Source organism: Xiphophorus maculatus, chromosome 22, assembly GCF_002775205.1.
Source record: "Xiphophorus maculatus strain JP 163 A chromosome 22, X_maculatus-5.0-male, whole genome shotgun sequence".
NCBI classification, from domain to species: domain Eukaryota; kingdom Metazoa; phylum Chordata; class Actinopteri; order Cyprinodontiformes; family Poeciliidae; genus Xiphophorus; species Xiphophorus maculatus.
In genome coordinates this window covers 1,412,671-1,427,995 of record NC_036464.1, presented here as the reverse complement: position 1 = coordinate 1,427,995, position 15,325 = coordinate 1,412,671, and the positions used below count along the sequence as shown (strand labels likewise).

Sequence of the window (15,325 nt, the reverse complement as noted above, 5' to 3'; positions counted from 1 at the left end):
CCTGCTGCTTGTATTATTTATATCGTGGGTCAAATAACCTGTTTTTTGTTGTTTTGTTTTTTGGGAGTTTTTTTGCTTATAGTAAATTGTGATTATTTTATAGTAACTTAACTGGTATGAAATGACCCCTGGCAGACACTGGTGGGTACAAAACAGTGAAATCACAATTTGAAACCACAATTTCAAAACAATGGATTACCAAACGGTGAAATCCGCAGCAGTGACCATCTTATGATGAAATAACATCTTAAAAACAAAGATTTACACATAAAACACTTTGTACCAGAGATTCAAAGTACAACATTTTTTAAGACTGTGGAACAAACTCATAAAGAAGCAGAGGGGCTTATTGGTTCATGTGTGTTGGTTTTCCTCACACCATTTACTCAAAGCACATGTTTTGTGGTCTTAACATACTGTGATTTTTATTAACTGTGCTTTGATGTACTATAAATGAAATATCATAAAATTCAGTTTCAAAGCCTGATTTTAAGTTCCCAAAGTTCTTAAAACCACCTGCGTGTTTGTTCCGCCAACAGAACCGTTGTCTCCAAAATGTTGTCCAGTCGCTCACATGGTGGAAAAATGGCAAATTATAGTGTCCCTTTCAAAAGTGGGACAATAACAAGATTCCAACCTTCATTTCTCACTATACGCCTCAATAATATCTTCCAGACCTCTACCACCGTCTACATTCGAATCGTGGACGAGAACGACAACGCCCCGGATTTTCCAGAGGAGGAGTATGTCACGGTGCTGAGCGAGGGACCCGACACAGTGGGGGCCACCATCGCCACGGTAACAGCAATTGACCCAGATGAAGGTCTGAATGGGACCTTGCGGTACGCAATCACCCAGGGCAACCTGATCCAGACGTTCAACATCAACAGCATCACGGTGAGGCGTCTACACCGTCATAGAAGGGACAACGACAAGAAAACAAACAAATAACTGTGTGTGTGGGTGTGTGTGTGTGTGTGTGTTCAGGGGAGAATTACTGCTGTGAAGGAGCTGGACTACGAGATCAGCAAGGGGCATTATGCATTGGTTGTCACAGCTACTGACCAGTGTCCAAAACCTGCTCTTCGCCTGACATCTAGCACAACAGTATTGATCATTTTTTATCGTCTGTAGTAGATAATCCAGATTCCCATCACCAGCTCTTGCTTTGTGGGGGTTTGAATAAAAATCTGTCTCCTTCCTGCTTCCAGGTGTCGGTAAACGTCTTGGACGTGAACGACGTGACGCCAACCTTCCCCAGACAGTACGAGGGTCCCTTTGAGGTAACGGAGGGCCAGCCGGGCCCGCGGGTGTGGACCCTCAGAGCAAGCGATGAAGACTCCGGTCTCAACGGCAAAGTGGAGTACAGCATCACCGGTGGAGATAACCAGAGTCAGTGCCCCTCTGTTTGTTTTCTCGGAGCATCTAAAACCATTTCTGTTCCCCTCTGAGGTTTTCTCTGCCTCGCTATCAGATGAGTTCATGATCTCTCCTGTGGAGGGTGAGCTTCGGGTGAGGAGGGACGTGGAGCTGGACAGAGAGACCACAGCTTTCTACAACATCACGGTCACGGCGCGGGACCTGGGAACGCCGTCGCGCAACAGTTCGGTGAGTCGCTTTACGTCAGCAGCCGTCGGCGCAAGCAGACGCAACTTTCTCATCATATCCTCTTCCTTAAATGGGAACTTACAAGCATCACTTCTGTATTATAATATCTCTTTGCATGGATTCTAACGTCACAATGCCCACAAAATGCTTTCTATATTCTTAATTTTCAGAAAACTGCTGTAGGAATACATTCCTCTGTATTTTTACTGTTTCCAAGCCAGAAAAGCAGAAGATGAGACATGAATTTCAAACATTGTGTATAGTGGATGAAAGGTAGAGGTAGAACAACTATAGACAATTTCAAAGCTGTTTTTGTGTTCAATAATACACACACTTTTTAAAATTCAACTGAAAAACAATAGATATACTAGGGGGAAATATAAAATGGAAAAAATGTTCAATAGCCTCCTTGCAGGAGTGTACACACTATAAAATGAAAACTTTGATGACTCAGTTACAGCATTCGGTCTGTGTGAGGTCACCCTGTAATCAGCTATAATGAATGTGATGAACCTGAAGGAAGGTTCAGCTTTTCTTGTTGGCTTTTCTCGACTTCTTCACATTTCATCTTTTAGCCAACTCTGTGGTTGGCGGAGGAGTTTCAGAGAATCAGAAAAATCTCTCTTTAAGCTGATACGAGTCAAACAAGATGACAAAAACTACAGAACAAGCTTTAGAAATTTGAAACAAGTGGTTCTGTTCTGTGTGTGATGACAATCTCCTGTATTTTTTTTATTTTGAATGGAGCAATTAAGTTTTGCAAGAGGCCAGAAGGTTGAGTTATGGTGAAACTAAAAGAATAACGTACATGCAGTAAAACACGGTGGTGGCTGCATCATTGTCTGAAGATTCTGTTCTTTGTGTTTAAAATTTTGGATTTTGTGAAGGTTATGAACAGCTATGACCTCTGAGCTATAAGTACCAAATACAACATCAGTAACCCTTAGGTGACTGAAGGCTAAAGATAAGAGAAGATTTTATTTTTCAATCATGCATCCAAAATGATGAAAAGACTGAATGACTTCAGCAGAGGAGAGTGACAGAAAATCTATGGAGCCATCAGAGGATGTGGACTAAAGATGTTCTCACAATCAGAGAGATTCAGAGAATGATTGCAAGACAGAGTGGACGAATCTAAACATGACTAGAGAGGAGAACTGAATTTATTACTAAGTATTACTTAATAAACTTTGTGAAACAATATTTTCTATGAACACTTGAGATTCCCTGAACATTGCTGCTTCTGGTCCTCAGGTGGTGGTGGGCGTCTACGTTCTGGACATCAACGATAACGACCCCGTCATCCTTAACTTGCCCTACAACACCAGTGTGAGTGAAGGTGCGGCCATACACACCTCCGTGGCCAGAGTTCAAGCTCGGGATGCAGACAGCGGACGTAATGCGCTTCTAACTTACAACATCACCGCTGGAAACCCGAGCGGAGCCTTCTACATCAACGACACGGTAACAAAAACCCAAAAACTCTGAAGCAGGACACATTTGTCTGTTCTTCTCCTCTGATTCAGGAGGGCCACACCTTCATGTTAGTCTTAAAAACATGCAGCCTGTTGGTGAGAGCAGCTAGTATTAGAAAGATGTGCACAGATGTTTCCTAATTCTCTCCTTCTGTAATCAGCTAAAGAGAACAGAAAGTTCCAGCTGTAACCATTTCAACTATTCTTACATAAACATGGAAACTTCCACATATCACTGACTGCAAGTTTGTTACAGAACCGCCCGAAAAATTCCCATAATAGTCCATAAACATAGTTAGATGTCTAGAGTCAGAGTCAGATCAACATGGCCTCCCAGCTGTTCGCAGAAATAAATCTGTTTCTTCGTCCACATCTAAACATTTCCAGCGTCTTGCAGCAGTTTTCATAAATCTTGAGCTTTTTCATGTTTTGTCACATTACAAGCACAGACCTTGAAATATTTTATACAGATTAAAGTGATGGACCAACACAAATGAACATCATTTTCAAGTGGAAGGACAAACAGCACAGGTTTTCATTTTCATTGTTTCATCAGTGAAAATCTGAAAGGTGTGGTGTGCATCCAGCTCCCTCCAGTCAAAGAACCACCTTTCTCTCCAAACACAGCTTGTAGTGTTAACCTGTCTGTCTTCTTTGGACTGCTCAGTCGTCGGGGAACATTTTCAAATCTTGCCACAGATTGTGAATTAGATTTAGGTCTGTACTTTGTCTAGGCCTCTCAAACGAACACACCCTTAAAGATTTGCGGCTGTAATTGCATCTAAAAGCGACTTTACTACAACGTTTTAAATCAGAGAGCTGAAGACAAACACAGGCCACACTTCTCAGATTTTTATTAGTGTCATTAGTTTTGAAACCATGTCTCCTTTTTCTTCCACATCACAGTTACCCTCTACCACATTTAAACCCATTAAACATGTTGCTCTTCAAAACTTCGACTTGCACCCTGAACTGTCTGCTCTGTGGTTTTCTTACATATGACACATCCTGACTTATGTAGTGATATGTCCTTCATGCCTGCAGCTCTGACTCATCTCTGTCCCACATAGTCAGGTGTTGTGCAGGTGAACAGACCGCTGGATAGAGAGTTGGTGGCGGAGTACACGCTAACCATCACTGTGAAGGATAATCCAGAGAACCCCCGCATCGCTCGCAGGGTAATCCCCCTTTCCACAGTCTTAATGTCTCGGCAATTTTCAATCTTTTAAGCATGCTAAGCAGTTTAATACATTTTAATCTACATGTTGTATAAAAATGTGTCATTTTCAAAAGGTCTTTTTTTGTCCTTTACCTGTAAACAACCAGGACTCTTCCCAGGAATCATGTTGCTTCCATGTTTTCTGCTTTACAAAGATAATTAAAAAACATCTGCCATAATGCTCGTTAGCGATGGATTCTCTTACCAGAAACTCATCTCATTAAGTTAAAATAAACACATTCAAGTACAATGAAACCAAGTGTGAACAATCTTTGCAAGCAGTTAATACAGGGGTGTCTTTGTGGCGTGTTTTCTAAACGGAAGCCAACATGCAGGTATGCTAAGAAAAGGCCGTGTAGAGAAAGGTGAGAAACTGAACTTGCAAAGGTATGCATCAAGTTAACCACCAAGTCTGCAGCACAGTTCTGCAGGGCCTGCCCGGCCAAGCTGCAAGGCTGTACAAGGTTGATTTTTAAAGGGCTTAAATGATGTTTACTTCATTTTCTCTGAAGCACCTAGCTGGGTCGCAGCTGATCCGTTGTTACTGCCTCATCTGGGACACATGTGATCATACAGCCAAGAAAACCATCTTGCATGGAACTGGTTGGGCTCTGGGGGGAGTTAGATGAGGGAAATGCAGAAATAACAGCTCAGCTCAGGCAGACTTTTAATGTTCTCTCACTCTTTCATCTTTTGTTTCAATAAAACCAGGACTCTGACTTTTTGGTTATCACCATTCTGGATGAAAATGACAACAGGCCCGTGTTCACGAGAACCAGCTACAGAGCTGAAATCACTGAGAACTCACCAGCAGGTATCTACCTTCTTCCTTTGATTTGACTAGGACAATCCACATGTGCAGTATTGAAACTTCGCAGTGTTGTCTCCACCACTTCCTGACTTTGTTTATGCATAGCTCATGCTTGCTTTTTTCCACTTTGCGGTTTAGACAGATTAACTCACAGCTGTAATTTTCTCTGTGCCTTTAAAGGGCATTAGTTCATGTTGTTTAACACATGAACCAATCAGTAATCAGAATCCTAACAGAGCAGCTGGTTACGAATGGGTGAATTTAAAAACATAAGAAGTTTACCGAGAGCTACTCACATTTTATCACACAACAACCAGGATTTACAATTTACTTTATTTGAATTTCACATCACAGACCAAGAAAAATGTTTTCCTTTACCTTCAGCACAATTGTGAAGGAAAAGGAAAATTATAACTTAAAAATAAATCCTGCGTTTAAATTCAGATCCAATGAATGAATACTTCATACACCATTTTGAACATCAGGCAACAATGATGCACATTTTGAAGTATTGCATTAGAAAAACAAAGTTGATGGAAACGGCAAAATTCTAAATAACTTCCTCAATTTTGGCAAAATTTTTTAGGTTTGTTTTTGACTTTTCTGAAAAAGAGTGACAGGGAGATAGAGACACATTTGCCAAATAAGTTCTGATGTAGCGAAAGCTCCCATCCACTGATGGGTCTGTGCCTTACCAGAGGCACGAAATGCAGAAGAGTCCAAACCTTCAATAGATGAGGACTCTTTCTGTTTTTCTGAAATGTGTGGTTCTTGCTAGTTTTTAACCTCTACTTCTTGTTTATTAACGCGTAACGTCAACATTTGACTAAGTTACGCTTTGAGTAGCCTGGTTGATTGCTCCAAACCAGTAGATGGAAACATGGATGATTAGCATTTCCTTCTGGCTACAGTGGCTTTCTTCATACCACTCTTCCATAACCTTCACTTCCCAGTAGTGCCCTGATATTGATCTTATTTGGCTTATTGGTACTTTTGAGACGTGCAGTAGAAGGACCTTCCTCTAATGTTTTCTGATCTGTAATTTCCAAACTGTTGATGAAATCTGTCTTTCTTCACATCGCTACATGTTCTTCAGGCAGCACAGTGACTGTTTTAAATGGGCCTGTTCTGGCTGAAGACAAAGACATCGGGCCAAATGCTGTGGTGAAATATCGACTGTTGGGGCCAAGGGTCGACCTCTTCATTGTTGACTCTAACACTGGTAACCTCATTTCTCTGGAGACAGTTAGCATGAAGCCATGCTGAAACAGTAAAGCTAATGTCTCTGAATATCTCCTCAGGGGTCCTACTGGTGCGTCAGGGAGCAAGGTTGGATCGTGAAGCCTTCCAGGACCCTCGAGTAGAGCTGATTCTGGTTGGGGAAGACGTAGGAGGGTTAAACAACAGCGTCCCTCTCACCGTCACAATACTGGACCAGAATGACAATCCTCCTGTCTTCAGCCCGTCTAGCTTCAGCGTCCGACTGCCTGAGAACAGCCCCACTGGTGCGTTTGGTTGATGTGTGTGACACGTCTGAGACGGACCTGGTCTCACATGAGATGTTTGCCAGGTTTAACTCGTGTCTGAAAACATTACCGCCTCACTGGTTGTTGTTAAGGTTTATTTGATGGAACTGTAGATGTCTTCCCACTTTCTTACCTGTCTTTGTCACCTCCAGGCGTTGTGGTGACTCAGCTCTCCGCCACCGACGCGGACTCTGGCGCCAACGGTTGGCTGATGTACCGTTTAGAGAGCGGTGCTCAGGACCGCTTTGTGGTTGACCCGATATCTGGTGCCGTCCTGGTGGGTAACACCACACTTGACAGAGAGGAGCGTGGGTCGTACCGCCTCGTTGTGATGGCAACTGATCGCGGCACGCCCCCTTTGTCCGGTACAGCCACGCTGACGGTTATTCTGGATGACATTAATGACTCCAGACCACGTTTTATAGAACCTATAACCATGATAAACGTCAACGAGTCGACCCCACCAGGTGTGGTAGTAGCTACCCTCACCGCTGAAGACCCAGATCTCAATCCAAGGCTAGAGTACTACATCATTTCAGTGGAGGCAAAGGATGATGGGAACAATCCAGTGCTTGGCTTACAGAACTCCTTCGGCATTGATTTACACACAGGTTGGCTTTGGTTTTCTGAAACATTTGTTATTTAAACAATGGTTTTTTTATTGACCTTTTGCATGTCACATCATGCTTTTCAGAAAGTGAGCCATTCCACTATGATGGACATCAAAACAACCTATGCATCTGTTAAATCCTGTAAAAATAGTCAAAAAAATGCAATTTGAAGACAAATATCACTTTTATTTAGTTGACTTCACTGTAAAAATGGTCATTGCATTGTGGTGAAGGTCTGTGTCTGATCATTACCTGTTAACCATGGAGAAAATGCCACAGCATCATGTAGCCTACCATGTATGAAAAAATAGTCAGCATCTAGAGTTTTGTATACTTTTAAGTCTGCTGCAGTGTTAGGAGAAATTATGTTTATGACAAAGTGATATAAATCAAGTGGCATGAATTCAGGCAAAAGCAAGTATTTCCAGCCTCTGTACATATCGTTGCCTAGGAGCCCCAGCAGGTGTGCTATATCTGCAGACAAGTTAGCTTGACTTGAACAAGTAGCAGAACAAGTAGCACACCTATTTTGGCAAAAACAATTTGAGAAATATATCGCAGTCACTCCATTCAGTACCCCCATCCCAGACTTCAAACATCTGTCAAGGTGCCTCATCGTGATTAGGTGACATAGTGGCAAAGGGTCAATATGAGAACGCTGATGTGGTGGGTTAAATTAGACGTTTGAAACTGCTGACATGTTTTTGGGAATTTCTAGGTGCAGTATTTGTTCGTAACCCCCTGAACAGAGAGCTGGTAGCTACGTTTGAGATAATCGTGTCTGTCCATGACAACGCCAGTCAGGTTATTGACAAGTCCGGCAGTGTTCCTAACGGTAAGTCCAGGTTGTGCTTACCTTCAGATTCTGATTCTGATTCATCCTCCATATGTACCGTATTTAAGTCTCTCTGGAGGATAGGTCACATCAATCAAAAGATTTGTCATGAAGAGGAAAAAACTCAATCTTATTGTGATTCAAGTTAAAGTCCACAAAGATTTTTGCACATTTTTTACATTTGTGACGGAAGGACAGAAACTCCTTTCGCCTGCTGTGCCTCACACACAACCAGTTGCCATCCAGATTGTCACCAAGTCATGGAGATTTGGTGAACATAACCACACTTTGCTTCACTTGAACTTCGGAGATTTGACGGTGGCCAGCTGGAACTGGGAATTCATCTAGAAGTTTTTGGTGACAGTTCTAGTTGCTTCTTCATGCCACCCTTCCATGACCTTCACTTCCCAATACTACCCTGCTATTGGTCTTATTTGATCACCATAAAATTAAAAGACAAAATGTAAAATTATTAATGTCTGTTATTGCTCTGTTTGCCAGATTTACTTGTCTTTTCCATTTGGAATAGAGAATGGTAAGACATATGGGTCTCTGAGTCATGTCATATTCAAGTTGTGGTGAAATTAAATCATAGATTACAAATTCGAAGTTGTATAAGACTTTGATCAACATTAAAATGGTTTGTTTAAGTTTATTTTGAAGAGTTTTGTCAGAGTGAATCAAGGATTTTTCTAAATAATTCAGTCTGTTTCTCTTGCAGTAAAAGTTATATATTTTTTTTTTACTCATCTTTACGATGGACGATGTTGCATTCTTATAATATTTTCATTGCTTATTTCTTTTCCTTTCAGCGAGACTAACGATCAACGTACTGGATGTCAACGACAACGCCCCTCGATTCCGGCCCTTTGGAGTCACCAACTTCACAGAGCAGATTTTGGAAGGAGCTCAGCCGGGCACAACGCTGCTGTCGGTGTCCGCTGTAGACCCCGATAAAGGTCCAAACGGCCAGGTCATTTATCAGCTGCTGCACCTGCCAAGAGGAGGCTATGTCAGACTGGAGGACTCTTCCATGGGTAAGATCACCCATAAGTTTTGCAGAACAAATGCAGCATAGATATTTACTGTAGAACTGCTGCTGCTTTTTTAGGGAAGATTGTGGCCAATCAGACGGTGGATTTTGAGCAAGTGCAGTGGCTGAATTTCACCATTCGGGCTCAGGATCACGGGACGCCTCCGAGAAGCGCCGAGCTCCCGGTTTATTTACGGATAGTTGACGTCAACGACAACAACCCAGTGTTTCTGCAGCCGTCCTATCAGGTACAGGACTGGTCAGATCTGTAGGGCTGCTGGTTTTAAAATGGTTCCCATAAACTGGAGAAATTTAGTGAACAGAAAAACGTAAAATCAAATTTTTCGAGCTTTATATCATGTTATAATGTTATTCCTTGCGACTTTCCCACTCAGCTCCTTCAGACTAGCCAGTAGCAATTGGCAAACACCTGGTGGAACTGTGCATTTCTCAGTGAAACGCTGGTAAAACGTTACTAAAAGGGTTAATGGAGAAGTGATGTTATGATAACTTCCTTAAGGTAAAGTTTCAGAAAGAGCAGGAGTTTTTAAAGAGACAGAGACCCTATTTCAAGGCGTTAAATTACAAAGTCAAATTTAATATTTGACATATATAAGATTTTTATAACAACTGAAGGTAACATAGTTATTTTACTAATATAAAATGGCACTATATGCCTGGAAAACACCAATACTAATACTGTCCCGTGACTAATCATTACTACTTTTAATAACGAACAAGTTCAGTTCAATGACTTGGAATACCATCAAAAAAGTTCATTTATTTCATCCATCCAAGTCTTTGCTCCAAAAAGTGTTGTGTCCAAGGATCCTAATTGAAAGTTCAGTGGAAGAAAAAAGTGCAGCTGAAAAAGGTTTATTAATAACAGGATAACTGCACGTTTACACAAAATCCAAGCTGCTAGATGTCCAATTTGAGGCTCAACAGTGGCTGGTGATAAAACCTGGTGGACCAGAACCAGCAGGTGACTTTCAACCCAAATCAAGTCCAAACTCAGCACTTGGAGCACAGCAGCATCTTCATTACGCTCGTCAGCAGAAGGAAGCAGGACACGCTTCTGTCAACAGGAAGATGAGAGACCACTGTGGAATCAGATACCCAGAAATCTGTAGGTTGACCTGCACAAAAGAAGAACTTCAAATCCATCATGGTGATCAAAGAATGAGCGGTGGAATACTGTAAAATCAAATAGTCTTAATACATGAGCATAATAAAGGGAAGTTTGGTGGCAGGAAAAGAGGAGTAGAAAAAGGGAATTGCTGCTAAATGAGGTTAGACAGCTTCATGAGTTCATATATATGCTCACACATTTCATTAAGCCTCCTACATTTCTGTATAAAAATGCTTTTTTAGTTGTCTGATATGATATTGTAATATTCTAATCTAACTAAATGCTTGGTTTTCATTGGTTTAAACCACAATCATCCAGATGAACAGAGATATGCTTGGTATATCATCGTTTGTAATGAATCTGTACAGAATGAGGTTCACATTTAGAACTGAACTGAATAAAGGAAGTGTTTGTTGTTGTTCTGATTGGCTGACATGCAGCTGATTCTCACACGATGTTTGTCTTGTTTTAAGGAACCCGTCTTTGAGAACGTGGACTTGGGCACCACCATAGCTCGTGTCAGAGCCACAGATGCTGATTCTGGACTTTTTGCTGTCATCGAGTACAGCCTTGTGGACGGAGAGGGCAAGTTTGGCATCAAACCTTCCACTGTAAGGTCATTCACAAGCTGCAATTCAGCCTTTTCCTTACTGTTCAGTAAATTACAGAGCAACTTCTTCAAGCTGGAGTCCTGTTATTTACTTTTGTTGGTTTTGGTTATGTATACTTTGTGTTGCAAGAGTTGTTATTTAAATAACCTTTTGACCGCGTACAGAAAAGCCAGACAGTTCCTCTTTTACAACCTTACACAAAAGATAAGCATGCATTGACGGTTAAGAGGCGGCCTGCTGTGTTTGCTCTTCTCGGGTTGCTGAAAGTGATCCGGTCTGGAAATGGAAGCTCACACTGTCCCAATGCACAGTTTACATTTTCAGCTCTTCGCTCTGATAACGCCACCACTCCCACTAAGTACTTCCTTCCTAATCATTCCTTTTCCTCTTTCTTTGTAAGGGAGAAATCTACATTCTGTCCCCTCTGGACAGGGAGACCAAGGACCACTACACTCTGACTGCTGTTGCACGAGACAACCCAGGAGGGAGCCCTAACAACCGAAGAGAGAACTCTGTTCAGGTAGAAACAACTATCACATCAAACCAACTGAAACATTGTTAGAGTTTTTCAAAACTGCAATATGTCTAAAAAACATGTTTCATTATTTTCAGATGTTAAATTAGACTAAACTTTACTGGTTTTAGTATTCCAATATTCATATTTTTATATTTTCATATTCTAAATGTCATAATAAGGAGAATATTTAGAAGACTTTGTTTGGTACTTTAAAGGGGCAGTATTATGTAAAACTGACGTTTTTGAGCTTCACATCATGTTATAATGTTATTTCTTCATCCAGATCATACCTGGAGTTTTACTTTTATTCTTTCATGCATGTTTGACGATTCTTTGACTCTCCCATGGCAACCATTCAGCTGTGCTAAACATTTGGATGAACCTAGCGCCACCTGTTAGACGCAGCTCCTTCTTGGAGTTTTCACATCACAGAACAGCCCAACTCAGCTCCTTCAGACTAGCCAGCAGCAATTGGCAAACTCTTGGTGGAAACGCGCTTCTGCTGAGCTCATTACAACTACATATTGGCAGATGTTTACCATGATTGTGTGAAAACTGACTAAATCATCTTTATCTGTGAATCATCAGGTTCTAGTGACGGTGCTGGATGTAAACGACTACCGACCGCGCTTCACAAAGCGAGTGTATAACACCAGTGTGTTTGAGAACGAGCCCAGCGGTACGTCTGTGATAACCATCTCCGCCATTGACCTGGACGAAGGAGAGAATGCCGCCTTAATCTACAGCATACTTGGGCCAAATTTAGGTAAGAATTGACCAAAACAACATTTTCTTTGCCAGAATATTCATGCCACTTCAACTTTTTCACATTTTGCCAAATTAGAACTACAAATGTCCGTGTAGTTTGTGAGCTATTTTATTGATTGTTTTTGTGGAATCATTTTTGGTGCAGTGTGTTCATCAGTCATGGTGTCTTTTTGGGTTTTCAGATGCCTTCTCCCTTGATCCAATCACCGGACTGGTGCGATCACGCCGCCTGCTCCAGTCTTCTGAGCGTTTCAACTTCACCGTTGTAGCTACGGACCAGGGGCGTCCTCCCCTATGGGGCACTGCAGACCTGATCATCACAGTCATAGACGTCAACGACAACAGACCTGTGTTTGTCAGGCCAGCTAATGGAACCATTATTCATATCTCTGAGGTATCGGCTCCCCTAATGCTAAGCTAATGTTAGCATGTTTATTCTGTTTTCATGTGACTCATTGATAATTCAGGTGGGAAAGTTTTTTATTTTCGGTGTTGAGGTGAATTGTGTGAAGAAGTTGTTTTCCCATTTGATCCATTTTGTTATAAAACTTGTTGATCAGAGTTTCAGCTGCTCTCTGCACAACTCTACCCGACTCAAACAGGATCAGGAGCTAAAGCAGTGAATGACACAGATGATTTAAAATGCAATTTTAGATCAGATTGGATCAATATATAAATGACATCCGAGAAAACAGCAGAAATCACAACATAATACATAAAAAATAAAATCCTTAAACCAACAGAACTTTTATTCATTTGTTTCACAAAGCAGATTTTTGTCTCGTTTGATGAACTTCCAGCTAATAGTGGGAAAATCAAGCCTGGAGACTTTTATGTAATGCAATACTTCAGTATAGCAGGTGACGTGATTTTTTAAAAGGTGAAGATCTACTCCTCTTAGCAAAAGATGCTATAGCAGTTTTTTATTTTCTTTCTTATTTTTGCAAAAAATGGTAACAAATTAAAGACCAAGGCTAAAATTTGCAAGTCCTGGGAGAAAGAATAGGTCTACAAAACTATCTCAAACTGTATTGAATCTGAGTTTTGATTACTTTTTTGCAACTCTTCCTTTGTGCAGGAGCAGCCTCCAGGCCTGCCTGTGTATGAGGTCCATGCCACCGACTCAGACGAGGGCGTGAACGGAGAGGTCCGCTACGCCTTCCTGCAGACTGGCGCTGGGAACAGAGACTGGGAAAACTTCCACATCGACGCCATGTCTGGGGTCATCACCACTACGGTGAAACTGGACAGGGAGAAACAAGCGCTGCTCAGCGTGAGTCCGCCTTGTCCTGCAGCTCCTGCATCCAACACAGGGCCATTGCGCTGCCCTCAGTAACTGTGTGCAAATCACTCCTCAGCTTATCATCGTGGCCCGTGACATGGGCCAACCAGTGCCTTATGAGACCACCCAGCCTCTGCAGGTGGCGCTGTTGGATATTGACGATAATGAACCGGTCTTCCTCAAGCCACCAGTAATGTTGAGCTGTAATTTATGTGTGCAGTTTACGGATGTTTGCATGTTGTGATGGTTTGTTTTCTCCGCAGCGTGGCAGCTTACCCTACCAGAAGCTGACAGTACCAGAACACTCTCCCTCTGGTACCGTGGTGGGAAACGTAACCAGAGCTGTGGACGCCGATGAGGGCTCCAACGCCATCGTCTACTATTTCATTGCAGGTATGAAACATTCAATGGTGGAGGAAATATTCAAACTCTGTACTTAAATAAAACTACAAATTAACAAACAAAACTGTATTCTAGTAAAAGTACTTGCTTTTAAAAAGTATTCAATAAGTATTGAAAGTAGAAATACTTCTTGAATTTATTACCTAATCCAATGATATAGAATATTATTAACTGTATGCATATTTTCTTTAATATATCAATATTATTGTACCGTTTTAAAGAGTAATGCTGCAGATAAATGCATGTTTTTATTGGGTTTATGATTTGTGACACAGTTTACACTTTATGATTCTGTGCATCAAAAATTCTGGGAAGTCCTGCAGACTTAAATGTCACTTAGCCTAATAAGAAAGAGGAATAATTATACATTTTAAAGTTTTCATTTAACTCAAAGCAAAAAAGCAATTTGTTATTTTAACTGCAGTAAACATGTTCAAGTAAAAGTTTTAATAAACAAAGAGAAAAATGCATGAATGTAACATGTAATTCAACATTACAGAAATACAGTGGAGTAAAAGTCCAAAGTACCCTCAATTAAATCTAGTTAAGTAAAGTACAGATATATAGAAAATGTATTTAAATACAATAAGTACATCCCACCACTGAATGTTAGTGTTTTGTGTTTTATGATGAAAAATATGAATTTATCTATGGTGATTTCATCCTGGTTTCAAGGGGTTTTCCTGAACGTATTGTCTGAGCACATGAAAGCATTCGCACTTCAAAAGCAAAAGAATAACGTAGACATTTCCAAAGATTCATCTTCACAGAAATCTGTTTCATGTCCTGCTGAAGGAGGAAACAGTGATGCAAACTTTGGCCTGAGTCTTGATGGAGAGCTGAAGGTTCTGAGGGATCTGGACCGGGAGGAGATCCCGGCCTACTCCATCATCATCAAGGCTTCCAGCAACAGGAGCTGGACCCCTCCCAAAGGTCAGAGGTCACTAAGGGCCAAAGCACTGAACCCAGCTCTAGACCCGAGCCTTCTGGAAGTCCGGATCGAACTAGACGACATAAACGACCAGACACCACGGTTTGCTAAGGCAGAATACACAGCAGGTAACAGATGCTGCTGCTGGCTGGTGAATCATCGTCTGGTATAAAACCAGACTAACCTTTGGTTTGTGTTTTTGTTTCAGGCGTTGCAGCAAATGCTAAAGTTGGCTCAGATCTCATCAGGTTGGTGGCTACAGATAACGACATCGGGAACAACAGCGTGGTCCAGTACCATATCGTTACAATCCGCTACTTCCAGACCCAGAGCAACGGCAGCGAGGATGTGGGCAACATCTTCACCATTGGTGAGAAATCACAGTTTAGTCAGTAGACATTAGATCTAGTTTCTGACAGACTCTTTGAAACGAAAAACTTTGGCGTTACATTAAAATCTAGTCCTGGTGTTCTTGACTGTTCTGGATTAGCAGGAGAGCTCTGCTGTTCCTGCTCCCACTTTAATTCAATGCTCTAGGGAAAGATTAACTGATGTGGGTCTGAT

General features: G+C 41.5%; 1 protein-coding gene across 5 annotated transcripts in view; it reads left to right on the top strand.

The window, feature by feature from the left end:
* Positions 1–15,325, top strand: part of cdh23 (cadherin related 23) — a 188,493-nt gene that overhangs the window by 165,907 nt on the left and 7,261 nt on the right. For 3 of the 5 annotated variants that reach the window (XM_023327715.1, XM_023327714.1, XM_023327716.1), the window contains exons 38-59: positions 676–897; positions 988–1,107; positions 1,212–1,392; positions 1,475–1,608; positions 2,863–3,072; positions 4,154–4,261; positions 5,014–5,116; positions 6,210–6,335; positions 6,415–6,618; positions 6,792–7,250; positions 7,969–8,085; positions 8,898–9,122; positions 9,197–9,366; positions 10,724–10,861; positions 11,262–11,381; positions 11,967–12,144; positions 12,329–12,540; positions 13,225–13,419; positions 13,505–13,618; positions 13,692–13,821; positions 14,626–14,889; positions 14,970–15,131. In XM_023327715.1, the coding sequence (XP_023183483.1) occupies positions 676–897; positions 988–1,107; positions 1,212–1,392; positions 1,475–1,608; positions 2,863–3,072; positions 4,154–4,261; positions 5,014–5,116; positions 6,210–6,335; positions 6,415–6,618; positions 6,792–7,250; positions 7,969–8,085; positions 8,898–9,122; positions 9,197–9,366; positions 10,724–10,861; positions 11,262–11,381; positions 11,967–12,144; positions 12,329–12,540; positions 13,225–13,419; positions 13,505–13,618; positions 13,692–13,821; positions 14,626–14,889; positions 14,970–15,131 (3,892 nt within the window). Of the gene's footprint in view, positions 1–675; positions 898–987; positions 1,108–1,211; positions 1,393–1,474; positions 1,609–2,862; positions 3,073–4,153; positions 4,262–5,013; positions 5,117–6,209; positions 6,336–6,414; positions 6,619–6,791; positions 7,251–7,968; positions 8,086–8,897; positions 9,123–9,196; positions 9,367–10,723; positions 10,862–11,261; positions 11,382–11,966; positions 12,145–12,328; positions 12,541–13,224; positions 13,420–13,504; positions 13,619–13,691; positions 13,822–14,625; positions 14,890–14,969; positions 15,132–15,325 lie in introns of those variants that run through there. The other 2 variants (XM_023327717.1, XM_023327719.1) reach the window with 2 other exon arrangements.